Source organism: Pristiophorus japonicus, chromosome 11 (assembly GCF_044704955.1).
Source record: "Pristiophorus japonicus isolate sPriJap1 chromosome 11, sPriJap1.hap1, whole genome shotgun sequence".
NCBI classification, from domain to species: Eukaryota; Metazoa; Chordata; class Chondrichthyes; family Pristiophoridae; genus Pristiophorus; species Pristiophorus japonicus.
In genome coordinates, this window is record NC_091987.1 from 88,728,645 (window position 1) to 88,745,845 (window position 17,201).

The 17,201-nt window shown below is 46.1% G+C and overlaps 1 protein-coding gene across 3 annotated transcripts in view; it reads left to right on the plus strand.

The window, feature by feature from the left end:
- dcbld2 (discoidin, CUB and LCCL domain containing 2) overlaps positions 1-17,201 on the plus strand; it is a 136,360-nt gene that overhangs the window by 81,485 nt on the left and 37,674 nt on the right. For all 3 annotated transcript variants that reach the window (XM_070893701.1, XM_070893702.1, XM_070893703.1), the window contains exon 5: positions 10,065-10,137. In XM_070893701.1, coding sequence (XP_070749802.1) covers positions 10,065-10,137 — 73 coding nt within the window. The remainder of the gene's footprint in view (positions 1-10,064; positions 10,138-17,201) is intronic.

The following is a 17,201-nucleotide window of genomic DNA, read 5'->3' on the forward strand; positions in this document are numbered from 1 at the left end:
CCATGTCTTGTCGTTCATAGAGTATTGATGCCCAGATTGCAAGGTGACGGTATTGAAATGTATTTGCAGCTCAAACTCTAGTGAATTGGAGCCAGAATATCCCTTGTTACCAAACAGACTACGTTTGATATAATTATGTAAGAAATAATTTGATGTGAAATATTAGTGAGCATTAGTTGGGCATAGAACCATATTCCAGCCAGAGTCTCTGTTGGCAAGTAAAAAAGCATCCAGTAGATCTGCATATTTTTTTTAAATCAACCTCTTCTGATGACATCTGCTGACATAAACTGGTAGTACAGTACTCCCCACTGAAATGTGGAATGGAAATAAGTGGGGAAATTTTAACTAGCGATTGTACCTGTTTACTGAGATTGAGCAATGCAGTTATCTTGCAGTTAAGTTGCGCTCTGATCATTGGACTCTCTTATTCCTGGTATGAAAGAGCCTCATTAAAGGCTGCAAAAATTATAGAAATTGAACCAGTCTGTGATTTCTTACTGTTTGCTCTAGAAATGTGTAGGTTGTGCTTTAGGGACCCATGAACTGGTCAGAGTAGAAGACCCTTTCTAGCCTTGAACTTCTAATTTCTCAAAACTGTGTTGTGCAGGTTTACTATTGTTTCATGGGTAATTGCTGATTTTTTAAAAATACTTTGGTAGGAATTTTGCATTTTTTTAAAACTTTTTTTGGTTTGCTTGTTTTTTCACATCAGAGCATTTCAAAGAACTTAAAAACTCATTTCAGCATCGTAAAGTGATAAAACGAGCATTTCTCTGGAATTCATCTTTCTCTCGGGGAGCTTGAGGATGAGGAGTAGTTTCAGAGGGAGATCCACCTTGATGTGTCCTTACTATACAGTATAAATGCATACGAGGCCCATACTTGAGATAAGGTCACTCTGTGACCAGTAACCTTTATTTGCCAGCACTGAAGTGATGAAGGTGGGTGGAGCTTCCCCTTTTATACCTGAAAGTCCAGGTGGTCAATGTTCTCACAGTGTACAACTTAGGTCAGTTTATACATGGGTTACAATGACAGTTGAATACATGACATCACCTCCCCCTCAAAGTTTTATTGGGATCACAGGTTAAGTCTCTCTGGTGGTTTATGCTCCCTTGTAGAGCGCCTGAGTTGGGGCTCCGGTTGTTGGGCGCTGGCCTGAGTGTCTGTTGTTGCGGTGCCTCAGGCCTGTCCGGACTGCCCACAGTGACTGGGCTCTCCTCCGCTTGGTTCCAGTGTTCGGTCACCTGTGGAGGAGTGAACTCTACATCGTGTTCTTCCTCTGCTTCTTCTATGGGTTTGCTGAACCTCCTTTTTGTTTGATCCACGTTTTGCAGCAGATTTGTCCATTGGTAAGTTTAACTACCAGAATCCTATTTCCCTCTTTGGCAATCACAGTGCCTCAGAGCCATTTAGGCCCTGCAGCGTAGTTGAGGACAAAGACAGGGTCATTGACATCAATATATCGTGCCCTCGCATTCCTGTCATGGTAGTGATATTGTGACTGGCGCCCTCTCTCGACAATTTCTTTCATGGTGGGGTGTATAAGGGATAACCGGGTTTTGAGCGTCCTTTTCATTAGCAGCTCTGCGGGTGGAACCCCTGTGAACGCGTGTGGTCAGGATCTGTAGGCCAACAGGAAGTGTAATAAGCGGCTTTGTAGGGCACCCCCTTGGATTCTGAGCATCCCCTGTTTGATTATCTGCACTGCTCGTTCCGCCTGGCCGTTTGAGGCCGGCTTGAACGGTGCCGTTCTGACATGGTTGATACCGTTTCCTGCCATAAAGTCCTGGAATTCAATGCTTGTAAAGCATGGGCCATTGTCGCTGATCAAGACGTCCGGTAGACCGTGGGCGGCGAACATTGCCCGTAGACTTTCTACAGTGGCTGAGGATGTGGTTGAATTAGTGGGAAACTAGAAGATTGGGAAAATTTTAAACGGCAGCAAAGAATGACTAAGAAAGCAATAAAGAAAGGAAAGATAGATTACAAAAGTAAACTTGCGCAAAACATAAAAACAGATAGTAAAAGCTTTTACTGATATATAAAACGGAAAAGAGTGTCTAAAGTAAATGTTGGTCCCTTAGAAGATGAGAAAGGGGATTTAATAATGGGAAATGTGGAAATGGCTGAGACTTTAAACAATTATTTTGCTTCGGTCTTCACAGTGGAAGACACAAACACCATGCCAAAAATTGCTGGTCACGGGAATGTGGGAAGGGAGGACCTTGAGACAATCACTATCATTAGGGGGGTAGTACTGGACAGGCTAATGGGACTCAAGGTAGACAAGTCCCCTGGTCCTGATTAAATGCATCCCAGGGTATTAAAAGAGATGGCGGAAGTTATAGCAGATGCATTCGTTATAATCTACCAAAATTCTCTGGACTCTGGGGAGGTACCATCGGATTGGAAAGCAGCTAATGTAACGCCTCTGTTTTTAAAAAAAGGGGGCAGACAAAAGGCAGGTAACTATAGGCCGGTTAGTTTAACATCTGTAGTGGGGAAAATGCTTGAAACTATCATTAAGGAAGAAATAGCGGGACATCTAGATAGGAATAGTGCAATCAAGCTGACGCATCGTGGATTCATGAAGGGGAAATCATGTTTAACTAATTTACTGGAATTCTTTGAGGATATAACGAGCATGGTGGATAGAGGTGTATTTAGATTTCCAAAAGGCATTCGATAAGGTGCCACACAAAAGGTTACTGAAGAAGACAAAGGTACGCGGAGTCAGAGGAAATGTATTAGCATGGATAGAGAATTGGCTGGCTAACAGAAAGCAGAGAGTCGAGATAAATGGGTCCTTTTCGGGTTGGAAATCGGTAGTTAGTGGTGTGCCGCAGGGATCAGTGCTGGGACCACAACTGTTTACAATATACATAGATGACCTGGAAGAGGGGACAGAGTGTAGTGTAACAAAATTTGCAGATGACACAAAGATTAATGGGAAAGCGGGTTCTGTAGAGGACACAGAGAGGCTGCAGAGAGATTTAGATAGGTTAAGCGAATGGGCTAAGGTTTGGCAAATGGAATATAATGTCGGAAAATGTGAGGTCATCCATCTTGGGGAAAAAAAACAGTAAAAGGGAATATTATTTGAATGGGGAGAAATTACAACATGCTGCGGTGCAGAGGGACTTGGGGGTCCTTGTGCATGAAACTCTTTTGGAGCAATATTAATTCTGGAAGAACAATATCCGAAAGAACAGTGACCCCGACGTGATTTGAACACGCAACCTTCTGATCTGGAGTCAGACACACTACCGTTGCACCATGAGACCTACTCCTTGTGCATGAAACTCTTTGAGACTACCTACAAAACATAAAACATTAAACCGTGCCACCCGACCTGGGTGACACACCAGACATTTACAAGGCCCTTTTTTTCCTTTTTTTGGTTTTTTTGTGTTTTTCTTTTTTTTGTTTGTTTTTTTTTGGGCACTAAAATCACAATTTTCCCAGTGCCCCCTATAAAAGGGAAGGGGACACTAAAAGCACCGGCAATTAAAACAAATTAAACTTTAAAACGTAAAATCAAATTAAAATTTGGTTGCCGGGCGTGATGATGCACTCCAGTCCCTCCGGTGCCCACCTCTCGCGGAAGGCCGCGAGCGTACCGGTGGACACCGCGTGCTCCATCTCCAAGGACACCCTGGACCGGATGTAAGAGCGGAAGAGAGGCAGGCAGTCAGGTTGAACGACCCCCTCGACCGCCCGCTGCCTGGACCGGCTGATGGCACCCTTGGCCGTGCACAGGAGCAGTCCTACGAGGAGGCCTTCGGACCTACCCGCTCCCCTCCGCACAGGGTGCCCAAAGATCAGGAGAGTGGGACTGAAGTGCAGCCAGAATTTCAGGAGCAGCCCCTTCAAATAATGGAACAGGGGCTGCAACCTCGTGCACTCAATAAAAACATGGAACACGGTGCATGAATCCCAAAAAGTTAGTTTGCAGGTGCAGCAGGTAATCAGGAAGGCGAATGGAATGTTGGCCTTCATTGCGAGAGGGATGGAGTACAAAAGCAAGGAGGTCCTGCTGCAACTGTACAGGGTATTGGTGAGGCCGCACCTGGAGTACTGCGTGCAGTTTTGGTCACCTTACTTAAGGAAGGATATACTAGCTTTGGAGGGGGTACAGAGATGATTCACTAGGCTGATTCCGGAGATGAGTGGGTTACCTTATGATGATAGATTGAGTAGACTGGGTCCTTACTCGTTGGAGTTCAGAAGGATGAGGGGTGATCTTATCGAAACATTTAAAATAATGAAAGGGATAGACAGGATACAGACAGAGAGGTTGTTTCCACGGGTAGGGGAGACTAGAACTAGGGGGGCACAGCCTCAAAATACGGGGGAACCAATTTAAAACCGAGTTGAGAAGGAATTTCTTCTCCCAGAGGGTTGTGAATCTGTGGAATTCTCTGCCCAAGGAAGCAGTTGAGGCTAGCTCATTGAATATATTCAAATCACAGATAGATAGATTTTTAACCAATAAGGGAATTAAGGGTTATGGGGAGCGGGTGGGTAAGTGGAGCTGAGTCCACGGCCAGATCAGCCATGATCTTATTGAATGGCGGAGCAGGCTCGAGGGGCTAGATGGCCTACTCCTGTTCCTAATTCTTATGTTCTTATGTTCTCAATGTCACACTCGATCCATTTGGAGTAGGCGTCTACTACAACCAAAAACATTTTTCCCATGAAAGGACCTGCGTAGTCCACATTGATGTGTGATCATGGCTTGGCGGGCCAGGGGCTAAGGGGGGCTTCCCTGGGCGCATTGCCGAGCTGGGCACACGTGTTGCACCTGCTAACACAAAGTTCCAGGTCTGCATCTATCCCTGGCCACCAAACGAGTGACCTGGCAATTGCCTTCATCATGACAATGCCCGGGTGCTCATTGTGGAGTTCTCGGATGAACATCTCTCTGCCCATCTGGGGCATGACTACTCGGTTTCCCCACAGTAGGCAATTGGCCTGAATCGAGAGTTCATCCTTGCGCCTGCTAAATGGTTTGAATTCCTCAGGGCATGCCCCGTACGTGGCTGCCCAGTCCCCATTCACTCTCATTTCTTGACTAAAGACAGTAGCGCGTCTCTATTAGTCCAGACTTTGATCTGATGGGCTGTCACGGGTGAGCCTTCGCTTTCGAAAGCTTCAACAGCCATGACCATTTCATGTGGCTCGATGGTGGCTAGTGGGAGCCTGCTGAGTGCATCGGCGCAGTTTTCAGTGCCTGGTCTGTCATAGGCGGCTAATGTGAGTGCCCACCTCTGTATGCGGGCCGATGCATTTGCATTTATGGCCTTGTTGTCAGCCAAAAGGGACGTTAGGGGTTTGTGATCTGTCTCCAGCTCAAATTTCCTGCCAAACAGGTACTGTTGCATTTTTTTTTTACTGCATATCCACATGCAAGCGCTTCCTTTTCTACCATCGCGTAGCCCCTTTCTGCCTGGGACAGACTTCTGGAGGCATAAGCTATCGGCTGTAACTGACCCTTGGCATTAACACGCTGCAACACACACCTGACCCTATAGGACGATGCATCGCATGTTAAAACAAGTTTCTTACATGGGTCATGTAGCGTTAACAGATTGTTAGCACGCAATTTGTTATGCTCCATCAAAAGCCCTTTCCTGGCTGTCCACCAGAGCCATTCGCGACCTTTGCGTAGGAGCACGTATAGCGGCTCTAACAGCGTACTCAATTTGGGAAGAAAGTTACCAAAATATTTCAGGAGCCCCAGGAACGAATGCAGCTCCGTCATGTTACGGGGTCCAGGTGCTCTCTGGATCGCTTCCGTTTTGGATGCAGTAGGTCTGATCCCGTCTGCTGCTACCCTCATCCCCAGGAATTCTATCTCTGGAGCTAGGAAGACGCACTTCGCCTTTTTCAGTCGCAGCCCTACCCGGTCCAGTCTGCGTAGCATCTCCTCCAGGTTGTGGAGGTGTTCTTCAGTATCGCAACCCGTGATGATGATGTCGTCTTGAAAAACCACCGTCCTTGGAATCGACTTGAGGAGGCTTTCCATATTTTGTTGAAAGATCGCGGCGGCCGAGCGAATCCCGAATGGACATCTGTTGTACTCAAACAACCCCTTGTGTGTCGTGATGGTGGTCAGCTTCTTCGACTCACTCGCCAGCTCCTGGGTCATGTAAGCTGAGGTCGGGTCCAATTTTGAAAAAGGTTTGCCACCGGATATTGTCGCAAAGAGGTCTTCTGCTCTCGATAGCAGGTACTGGTCTTGGAGTGACACGCGATTGATGGTGGCCTTGTAATCAGCACATATCCTGACCGACCCATCTGCATTGAGAGCACCGGCACAATCAGGCTCGCCCAGTCACTGAATTCGACTGGCGAGATGATGCCTTCTCTCAGCAGGCGGTCCAATTCGCCTTCTATCATTTCCCGCATCACATACGGCACCGCTCTGGCCTTGTGGTGTACTGGTCTGGCGTCTGGGTTTATGTGAATCACTACCTTGGTCCCCATGAAAGTGCCAATGCCAGGTTGAAATAGTGAGTCAAATTTGTCCAGGACCTGTGAGCATGATATTCGCTCCACAGAAGAAATTGCATTGACATTGCCCCATTTCCAGTTCATGACAGCAAGCCAACTCTTCCCCAGTGGTGCGGGACCATCCCCCGGGACAATCCAGAGTGGCAACCTGTTCTCCGAATCTTTGTGGGTCATGACTACCGTGGCGCTGCCTAGCACCGGGATGATCTCCTTTGTATATGTCCGTTGCTGTGCGTCAATCGTCAATAATTTTGGCCTCCTGGCCTTGGATGCCCACAACTTGTCGAACTGTTTGATACCCATCAGGGACTGGCTGGCCCCTGTGTCTAGCTCCATTGATACTGGGATGCCATTGAGGAGCACTTTCATCATTATCGGTGGCGTCCTGGTGTATGAACTGTATATGTGCTCCACATGAACTCGCAGAACTTCAGCTTCCAGCGATTTTCCCCCAATGTCCATTTGGCCTCGTAGGGCTTGCATCGGGCCCGTCCTCCACGTACATCAACCTGGCCGCAGGCTTCCTGCACATACACGCCAAGTGACCGCTGACGTTGCAATTTCTGCAGGTATATTGCTGATACCTGCAAGCTCTTGCTGGGTGTTTGCCTCCTCACCTCCAACATGAGCCATTGTTGGAAACAAAAGGTCCATTACCAGTCGATCGTCTCTGACTGTCCTTAAACACACCATTGACAGGTGTTGATGGCCCCATTACTGCCACATTGTCCCTTGCGATGGCATGAATCGCCGTTCAGCTAGCCATTGTCTCTGTTGAATTCCCCCTTTGGGTTCGACTACATGCTCGGGCATGTCCGATTGCCCCCGTCTGCCTGGAGAACTGTGTGCCGCGTTAACAATGTTGACTCCCTGTCCATTTGCTGCATTTAAGCCAAGATTTTTGTCAAACATTATTCTGGTCTCTTCCTCTCCTGAGATAAATATCTGGGCCATCAAAGCCGCCGTTTCCAGGGTCAAGTCTTTGTTCTCAATCAGTTTGCTGAAAACTCCAGCGTGCCCGATGCCCTCAATAAAAAAGTCTCTCAGCATCTCCGCTCTGCATGCATCTGGGAACTTACATAGGCTCGCCAGTCGCTGAAGGTCTGCCACGAAGTCTGGAACGCTTTGCCCTTCTCACCGCTGGTGCATGTAAAACCGGTGTCTTGCCATGTGCACGCTGCTCGCCGGTTTAAAGTGTTCCCCGATCAACTTACTGAGCTCTTCAAAAGTCTTGTCCGCCGGCTTCTCTGGCGCTAGAAGGTTCTTCATCAGGGAGTACGTCCTGGATCCACAAACCGTCAGGAAATGAGCCCTGCGTTTGTTGACCGAATCCTGTCCCAACCATTCCTTAGTGATGAAACTTTGCTGTAGTAGTCTCAATCAAATCGTCCCAATCATCACCAACACAGTACCTTTTGTCTGTGCTGCTAGTGGCCATGCTCGTGTGGTTTAAATCCCAGTTTCCCGTCGCCAATGATATGTCCTTACTATACAGTATAAATGCACAAGAGGCCCATACTTGAGAGGAGGTCACCTGTGACCAGTAACCTTTATTCGCCGGCACTAAAGTGATGAAGGTGGGTGAAGCTTCCCCTTTTATACCTGAAAGTCCAGGTTAGGAGTGTCTCCCACAAGTTCACCACCTAGTGGTCAATGTTCTCTCAGTGCACAACTTAGGTCAATTATACATGGGTTGCAATGACAGTTGAATACATGACACACCTGACTTAAGGTGGGTTGCACAGACCTGGCATTACTTCTGGAGGGCCCAATTTTGGCCATGACTTGCATCTTTTTTTTGGAATAAGTTGTTTTTTCTGGCGTAAGTTTAAAAAAAATGCCATTTCCCCCGCAAATTTGCTCCAGAGTAAGTCAGTTAGGTACGATTTTTTAAAGTTTTTTTTTTCAAAAGGGGGCGTTCCCAGACACTTACGTCAGTTTTGGCCATTTATACCATTTTGGCCAGCAAAAACTTACTCCAAATCGACTTAGGTCTGCATATGTGGCCAGCTGTGAAAAACAGTGTGGGCGGTTAAGAAATCAGCGCAGGTAAGTAAGGACCTGCACCCAAGCACCAAACATTCCAAATAAAAGTTAAAATAATGAAATAAAAATGAAGAACTCAGGTAAACAATTGATTAACAATTAAATATTTTAAGTAAATCCTACCTTGGGCCGGGGAAGGCAGCGGGCTGGCCTGTACAGGAGGCCATTAGGGGTGGGATAGGGGCGGTTGGCAAAGACGCATTTGGGCGGGGGGGGGCGGGTGCGGGAACGCTGGGGAGGGAGGGAGGGAAAGGAAAGGCTGGGCTCGAAGGCATCTCTGGTAAGGTTCTGACAGCCTGGGCTGCATTCAGACGCGGGCGACCATTCGGCCACGGCTAGGGGCGGCGAACATCGGGTCCTGCTAACAGCTTGCAGGACATGCTGGGAAGGGTGAGGAGCATGCGCGCAGACTCCACTGCGCATGCGGACAGCTGCTGGCAGTGTGTTCAGCGCAGGGCTGTAGCTCCGCCCCCCCCCCCACTCCACCATGGACGCCGCGCCAGGATCCGGGACACTCGGCAGAGGGGCCAGGATGCCAAGGGAGTTTTTTGGCGTCCTTTCCAGCGAACAAAGTCGGCGCATAAAGGGTCAGTGTGCCAAAAAAATGGGTTGGCCAAAATTGGGCCCATAGATTCCACCAGAGCTACTTGGCCATTTCAGGGGAGATTTGCCTTTGCCACCTGCACTTACGAACATAGCAATTGCTGGATGAAAAAAGGTGATCTAGTTGGTCTTCTACCATCCTTGCATGGTACAATGATAATGGAGTTGTTGACTACTCATAGCAATCAGTCTCTGTCAATTAGTCTTACCAGACCCAGGCATGAGATGAGGAAAGCCCTAGTGGTGGAGTGCTTTGGGAACCACACTTCCAAAGTCATCTGATCCTCCCAAGCATGCCACACCTATCACTTCAGCCAAGAGGCATTTCTCCAAGTCAGAATTGTGCCCTTTAATCGTGCGTCTTCTTATACAAGCAGAAAAATAATCTTGAGATGCTGTAAGTTGAAGGAGTACAGGCACAATGACAGAAATGCGCCCGATGTTTGTGGCAACCTGGGTGTCAGTATATAATCGTATAACTAGGTTGTGTTACACTAACGTGATGCCCTTGGAAAATGTAAGTGTTGCAAAGAATTCTCCTCAGAGCTCCCACTAGCTTCTGTGGGATCGTAATGTTTCAGCACAGAAACAGGCTTTTCTGGCCTTTAAGTCTTTGCTGGTGTTTTTTTCTACTCGAGCAACTCAATTTAAACCAACTGTCCTTCTTGCTCTCCATACTTTGTAATACTTACCTTTTTCAAGTAACTATCTAATTCCCTTTTAAGAAAGTTAATTTATTCTGCTGCAACAAACAGTGAATTCCATTTCCAACCACCCTCTGTATAAAGAATATTTTTCTAATCTTCCCTTTCATTCTTTTTGTGATTATCTTAAGTTTGTATCCTCTCATTGTTTTCTCATTGACTACCTCTTTTATATTTTATTATTTTCAGCAAGTACTGTCCTGCAGGATGCTTGACCCCTTTTGGTGACATCTCTGGAACTATCCCTCACGGCTATCGAGATGTAAGTAGCGAGAGTGAGACAGCAAACCTATTGATGGGGATTAGCCAAGTGAAATTATCTAACCACAATATACCGCATGCATAACCATCTCTGCTGTGTGATCTTCAGTTGATTTGGTGAATATTGAGAGAATTTAGACCAATGATAATTATGTGAAGTGGATGCTTCTACCCAGGCCATTTATATCATAGTTGTGCTTTGTGGGAACAAAAGAAGCATTGTCAAATAAATGCTGCGATACTCGTGTTTAAATAATCAAAAATTTATAATGACTGCATTTACCACATATGTCTCTCAGCAAAAATAATTTTGCATGGAAGTTTTGGCAGTCTCAGGTTGCATGAATGATTCTTTTGTGCTAATATTTCCTAATGTACAATATTTCTTATATTGTGGGATACTTCACAACGTGTAGAGTTGTTACTGCAAACACCCTCAATACCATTCTAGGCGCTTCAGTTCCTTGTTGCCCCTAGTTATGGGTACAAGAGTAGTTGACTCCAGCCACTATTTACTTTGCTGTCTTAATTGTTTCCTACATTGCAACAGTGACTACACTTTGTTTTAAAAGTACTTAATTGGCTGTAAAGCGCTTTGGGACATCCCGAGGTAATGAAAGGCGCTTTATAAATGCAAGTCTTTCATTTCTTTTCTAATTAACCAAAACAAGAGGGAATTCTAACATTCCTCTACATGTCAAAATCATAGATTGACGAGGATATTTGAATTGAAGTGTTTTTCATAATGGGAAGTCTGTGCTATGGCAAGTTGAGATCACTCCGCTGTGGGTAAGGCAGTGGGAATTCACTGCTGGAGGTACTGGGATCACATTGCTCTCCAAGATCAACATGTCCAAAGTTAACCGCGGCAGCCGCAGTTCCGTCAGCTGGTGCCGAGCTTGACGATTGGAACATTTATTTAAGCTATGCAGAAGTATTCACTTGATGAGGTTTATCAGGTCTCGCCTCAGAGCTTACACAGAACCAGCTGGGTTCCAGCAATCTGCAAGCATGAGTCAGTGGAGCCGAGGGCAAGGAGTGCACCCAGACACTCGCTCCTTGGCTTTTCAGAGTGCTTACTTCACACATTCCACACAATGGACACATCGGGCTGATATAATTGAATGCCAAAAGAGCACACAAAGGTTACTCAAATACCAAACCAGTAGTGTCATTTTAATAAAGTCTTTATTCAAAGGCTCTGTAGAATACCCTCACTGAATTCATTTAGTGGTGCTAATTCTTTAGGAATGAATCAGACATAACTAGCCAAAAAGCTCCTTTGGAAAACCATCATAAAATCCTAAAATCTTCAACAGTGAAATATAGTTAGTAAAAATATATTTAAACTTCTGCCCTCCTGCACTGTACTTGTCTATTCCCACACCCACTCCCACGAGCCCTTTCATCTCCTGCAGCTGCTGACTGGGTCAAATCACTGACTTGCATATAATTACAGTTCACTCTGCTCCTCAGCCAATGGAGAATGCACTTATAGCAGGTATATATTGGACCTCTCCTCGAGTGAGATGCACTGCACTGGGAAATTTACTGCAGTTCGGGTGATGATTCCGAATATCAAATTGTTCTGCCTATTTAATTCCTTAAATACTGATCTGCTGAGCTTGGTACTTTCCAAATAAGTTACTTCTATTCATATAACACCCTATCCTATTTAAGTGTTCAAAGTGCTTTCCATACCATGAATTACTTTTTGAAATGCAGTGAGTTTTATCATAGAATTATACAACACAGAAGGAACCCATGGGCCCATTGTGTCTGCCGGCTCTTTGAAAGAGCTATTTAATTAGTTCTTTTCTTTTCTGCTCTTTTCCCATAGCTCTACAAATTTCCCTTTTTCAGGTATATATCTAATTCCTTTTTGAAAGTTACTATTGAAACTGCTTCCACCACCTTTCCAGGCATTGCATTCCAGATCATAACAACTCGCTGCATAAAAGAATGTCCCCTCTTCCCGAGATTTTTTGCCAAGTTTTTAAAATCGGTGTCCTCTAGTTACTGACCCGCTTGCCAGTAGAAACTGTTTTTCCTTATTTACTCTATCAAAACGCTTCATAATTTTGAACAGCACTATTAAATCTCCCTTTAACTTTCTCTGCTCGAAGGAGAATAATTCCAGTTTCTCTAGTCTCTCGACATAATCAAAAACCTTCATCCCTGGTACAATTCTGGTAAATCTCCTCTGCACCCTCTCCAAGACTTTGATATCCTTAAGTGTGGTGCCCAGAATTGGAAACAATACTCTAGCTGAGGTCTAAGCAGTGATTCATAATGCTTTACCATAACTTCCTAGCTTTTGTACTTTTTGCCTATATTTATAAAGCCCAGAATCCCATAAGCTTTCTTAACAGCCTTATCAACTTGTCCTACCACCTTCAAAGAACTCCCAAGTCTACCTATCCTTGCATCGCATTTAAAATGGTACCATTTAATGTTATGTAGCTAACATTGTCCAAGGTCACGTTATGGATTTTGATAATCGGGGAGCAGTACTGTGTGATGGGAGCAGGTTGGTAGAGAACCTTTGTCATACTGATGTTTAATGTAAGGCCCAGACTCTCGTACACTTCAGTGAAGGTGTCAACGATGGTTTGGAATTTGGACTCAGAGTGTGCACAAACGCAAGCGTCATCTCTATATTGTAATTCAATGACCAAGGTTGGAACAACCCTGGATCTGGACTGGAGGCTTCGGAGGTTGAACAATTTCCCGCTTGTCCTGTAGGTTAACTCCACTCCAGCGAGGAGCTTGTTAAAGGTGAGATGTAGCATTGCAGCGAGGAAGATTGAGAAGAGCATTGGTGCAATGAGACAGCCTTGCTTGACCTCAGTCTGCACTTGTATTTGGTCTATGGTGGATCCGTTGGTAAGGATCACAGCTTGCATGTCATCGTGGAGCAGGTGGAGGATGGTGCCAAATTTTTGAGGACAGCCGAATTTGAGAAGAACACTCCATAATCCCTCACAGTTGACAGAGTCAAGGGGCTTTGTGAGATCAAAGAAAGCCATGTACGGAGGTTGATGCTGCACCCTACATTTTTTCTTGGATTTGTTGCGTGGTAAAAATCATGTCCATTGTGCCCCTTGGTGGGCGGAATCTGATTTGTGACTCTGGGAGGAGCTCTTCAGTTACTGGGAGGAGATGATTGTGGAGGATTCTTGCGATGATTTTTTTCCCTGTGGCAAACTCCTCTGTAATTACCGCGGTTGGACGTCACCTTTCTTGAAGTTGGTCACAATTACGGAGTCTCTGAGATCCCCTGGCATGCTATCCTCCTTCCAGATAAGAGAAATGAGGTCCTGGATTCTCGCCAAGAGTACTTCTCCGCCAAGCTGTAGTACTTCGGCGGGAATTCCATCTGCTCCTAAGGCCTTGTTGTTTTTCAACCTCATGCCGGGTTGGGATTGTGCCGAGCTGGTGTCGGATAGCATGCTGTGGGATGGAGTCGAGGACACTCGCGTCAAAGACAGAGTCTTGTTTAAGGAGATCCCCGAAGTGCTCCTTCCAGCGGGCACTAACTGCCTCTCTGTCCTTGATGAGCACCACTCCGTTCTTGGCTCTCGGTGAAATAGGACCTTGAGTGCTTGGGCCGTAGGTGGCCTTGACTGCGCTAAAAAATCCACGTTATGGTTGTCGGCTAGTTACTGGATTGCCTGCGCTTTTTCTACCCACCATCTGTTCTTTAGGTCATAAGTTTTTTGTTGGACTTCAACCTTCAGTTGTCTGTAGATCTCGAGTTGTGGTGTTGTTTCCAATTCAAAAATGCCTTGCGTCTGTGGTTTATTAGCTCCTGGATCTCATCGAACCAGTCTTAATATTTTCTGTTAGTGACCAAGAGTCTCTTCGCATGTGCTAATTAACGTGGACTTGAGGGCAGACCAGGCACTATGTACACTCTGCGGCTCCAGTTCATTGGAAGTCATCAGGTTGCCTGTGAGGTGTTGGCTGAATAGGGCTTTCTTTGCAATTCCCAATCGCGATTATCAAGATCTATGACGAGATCTTGGACAATGTGGACCACTTCCCATACCTTGGGAGCCTACTATCAACAAGGACAGATATCAATGACACAGTCCAATACCGCCTTCAGTGTGCCAGTGCAGCTTTCGGCAGCCTGAGGAAAAGAGTGTTCAAAGACCAGGATCTCAAACCCGACACCAAGCTCCTGGTCTACTGAGCAGTAGTGATACCTGCCCTCCTATATGCTTCAGAGACATAGACCATGTACAGTAGGCACCTCTGAAAAATCCTGCAAATTCATTGGCAGGATAGGCACACCAATGTCAGCGTTCTCTCTCATGCCAGTATTGAGGCATTGACCATGCTCGATCAGCTCCAACATTTTCCGCATGGCCGATATTAGACTTCCGAAACAAGCACTCTACTCGAGCTACGTCACAGCAGGCGAGCCCCAGGAGGGCAGAGAAAATGCTTCAAGGACACCCTCAAAACCTCCTTGAAAAAATGTAACCACTCCACCGACTCTTGGGAATCCCTGGCCCAAGACTGTTCAAAGTGGAGGAGAAGCATCCCAGAACACTTGGAATCCCTTTGCCGGGAGCACACGGAAGCCAAGTACAAACAGCGGAAGGAACGTACGACAAAACAAGCACCCCACCCACCCGTCCCACTAAGCACCATCTGCCCCGCTTGCAACAGAGGCTGTAAATCCCACAATGGTCTCATCAGTCACCTTAGAGCTCATTTTTAGTGGGGAAGCAAGTCATCCTCCACTCTGGGGGACTGCCTAAGAAGAAAATATAGCTAACTATTTGGGGTTGTGCTCCCTTAGGCAGGGAAAGATATGCCAACGAGAGACAAAAGGGGGATTTTAACTCCCTCCCTCGCCTTTAAGAAACAGGGCTGGAGATGGGAGTTAAATTGAAGTGTCTAGAATTAGGGGGCATAGTTTTAGGATAAGGGGTCAGCCATGTAAGACTAAGATGAGGAGGAATTTTTTCACTCCAAGGGTTGTAAACCTTTGGAATTTTCTGCCCCAGAGGGCCGTGGATGCTGAATCTTCGAGTATATTCAAGGCTGAGATTGATAGATATTTGGATTCTCGGGGAATCAAGGGATATGGAGATCAGGCGGGAAAGTGGAGTTGAGATAAAAGATCAACCATGATCTTATTGAACGCCGGAGCAGGCTTGAGGGGCCGTATGGCTTACCTCTGCTCTTATTTCTTATGTTATTTTTTTATGGTGAACTTCACCACTTCCCGCCCGATCTGGGCGACTGCAAGGACACCCACCCAAAGCTGGCAGGGACCTTCCATCCTGCCATGAGGATTGGCCTCCGATGACATCATCAGACCCAACTTCAGTACTGGTCTGAGTGAGGCAGCAGTCCTCCTGAGAGCTGGATCGAGAGCCAGAAGAGATCCAGAGACGTTTAATCTTTCAAAGGTTTACTTGTGGAGGAGGATTGCTCTTCCGGGCCCCACAAGGAAACCGTGGGCATCCCTTCGACCACGATCACTAACCAATCCCCTTTTACCCCTGCCCCCCTCATCCACTTGCCTTACTGCTGGATACTGTTTCATAAGTCCTTGGCAGTAATCTTCTGCCATCTGAATTCCCACTCCATCCCGCCAGCCAGGCAGTGATTCCCATTATGGAAATGTGGCCTCAAGCGACGCCGGCTTGTTCCAGCTTCCCCTCCTACACACCAGACTCTCCTCCTGTTAAAATTGACCCTGTATATAAATGGCTGTTTATATCATTTCTCTGGGGTTTCTGCATATCTTCCACCAAGGTTATGGCAAACAATCAGTGAAACCCCTGCAGATATTGTACTTCAATCTCTTACAGGTCCCTCTGTATAAAGGCTTAGTTATTGTATTCTTTCTTGTTGGTCACAGAGCACATGGGGGTCCCAATTTTAACTCCAGACTTCATTTAAATCCCGTCGGCCGACTTCCCACCCTTTTCTCTTCCATTGAGGTCCTTCTCAACAGCCTGAGGTCCCAAAGAAGACATCTCAAGGAGAATTCTGAAGAAGTGCCATCTCGCACTGCATCACTCCCAAGCACAGAGATTGGCACCCTGGCTGAGTTAGAGGGGTCTGCACAAGGTGAAGTTCCCAGCACTAGTCAGCATCAGCAGGTACTGGTGGCAGGGACAGCAGAGGAGACAGCTCGGCAAGTACGAGGTTGTCTTTCAGCTGTGCTGAGGAGGATAGAGATGTGCATCCTGGAAACTTTTACTCATCCTAAACTCCCTTTGCCCCATCATTGGCGACCGTACCTTCAGCCACTTAGGCCCAGAGCTCTAGAATTCCCTCTCTAAACCTTTCCATCTCTCTTGGATCCGTTAAGACCCTCCTTATAACCTACCTCTTCAACCAAACCTTTAGTCAGCCCTCCTAATACCTCCACCTCCTTTGGCTCAGTGTCAATTTTTGCCTGAGAATGGTAATTCACAGAATTACCTCATGAAGCGCTTCATGATGTTTTCTTGAGGTACAGGTGTAATATAAAAGTTATTGTTGAGTAACGTTTAAAAAAAAAAATCAGCAAGAAGCAATCAGCAAGCTCAAAGCACTATAATACACAGATCCCAACTATATGAGTGCCTGCAGTTGAGCACTCCTTTAAACCCAGTTTCCAGTCATGTCAGTGAGTTTGTGAAGCCCCTTCCTGCAAAGTTTTACTTAGTGGGTTTGCCGCTGGTCGGGACTTTGAACTCGCCCAGTTAAAACCATTACATCGTATTTGCATTTGCGGTTTCCATCAGAGTCAGTTCGTTTGTTAAAATGGAGGGAGGCAGGTTTGCGGCAGTAACGAGGCGGTAACGACTTTTGCTATTTTAACTGCTCACCCGCCCCCTTCCCACTGGAACCCATATTTTTTGTGTACTGGTGGAACTGTTTCATAAAAGCTATCTCAACTAAATTCTTACAATGACAATTTAACATGAAATCTAATGGTTATATATAGGACCCATAATATTCTGTTAGAGCAGATTGAAAAATGTGGGATTCTTGCGACTTTTAAAAATATTTTTGTGGAGAGACAAATGAGAAACATTTTTGACTGGAGCT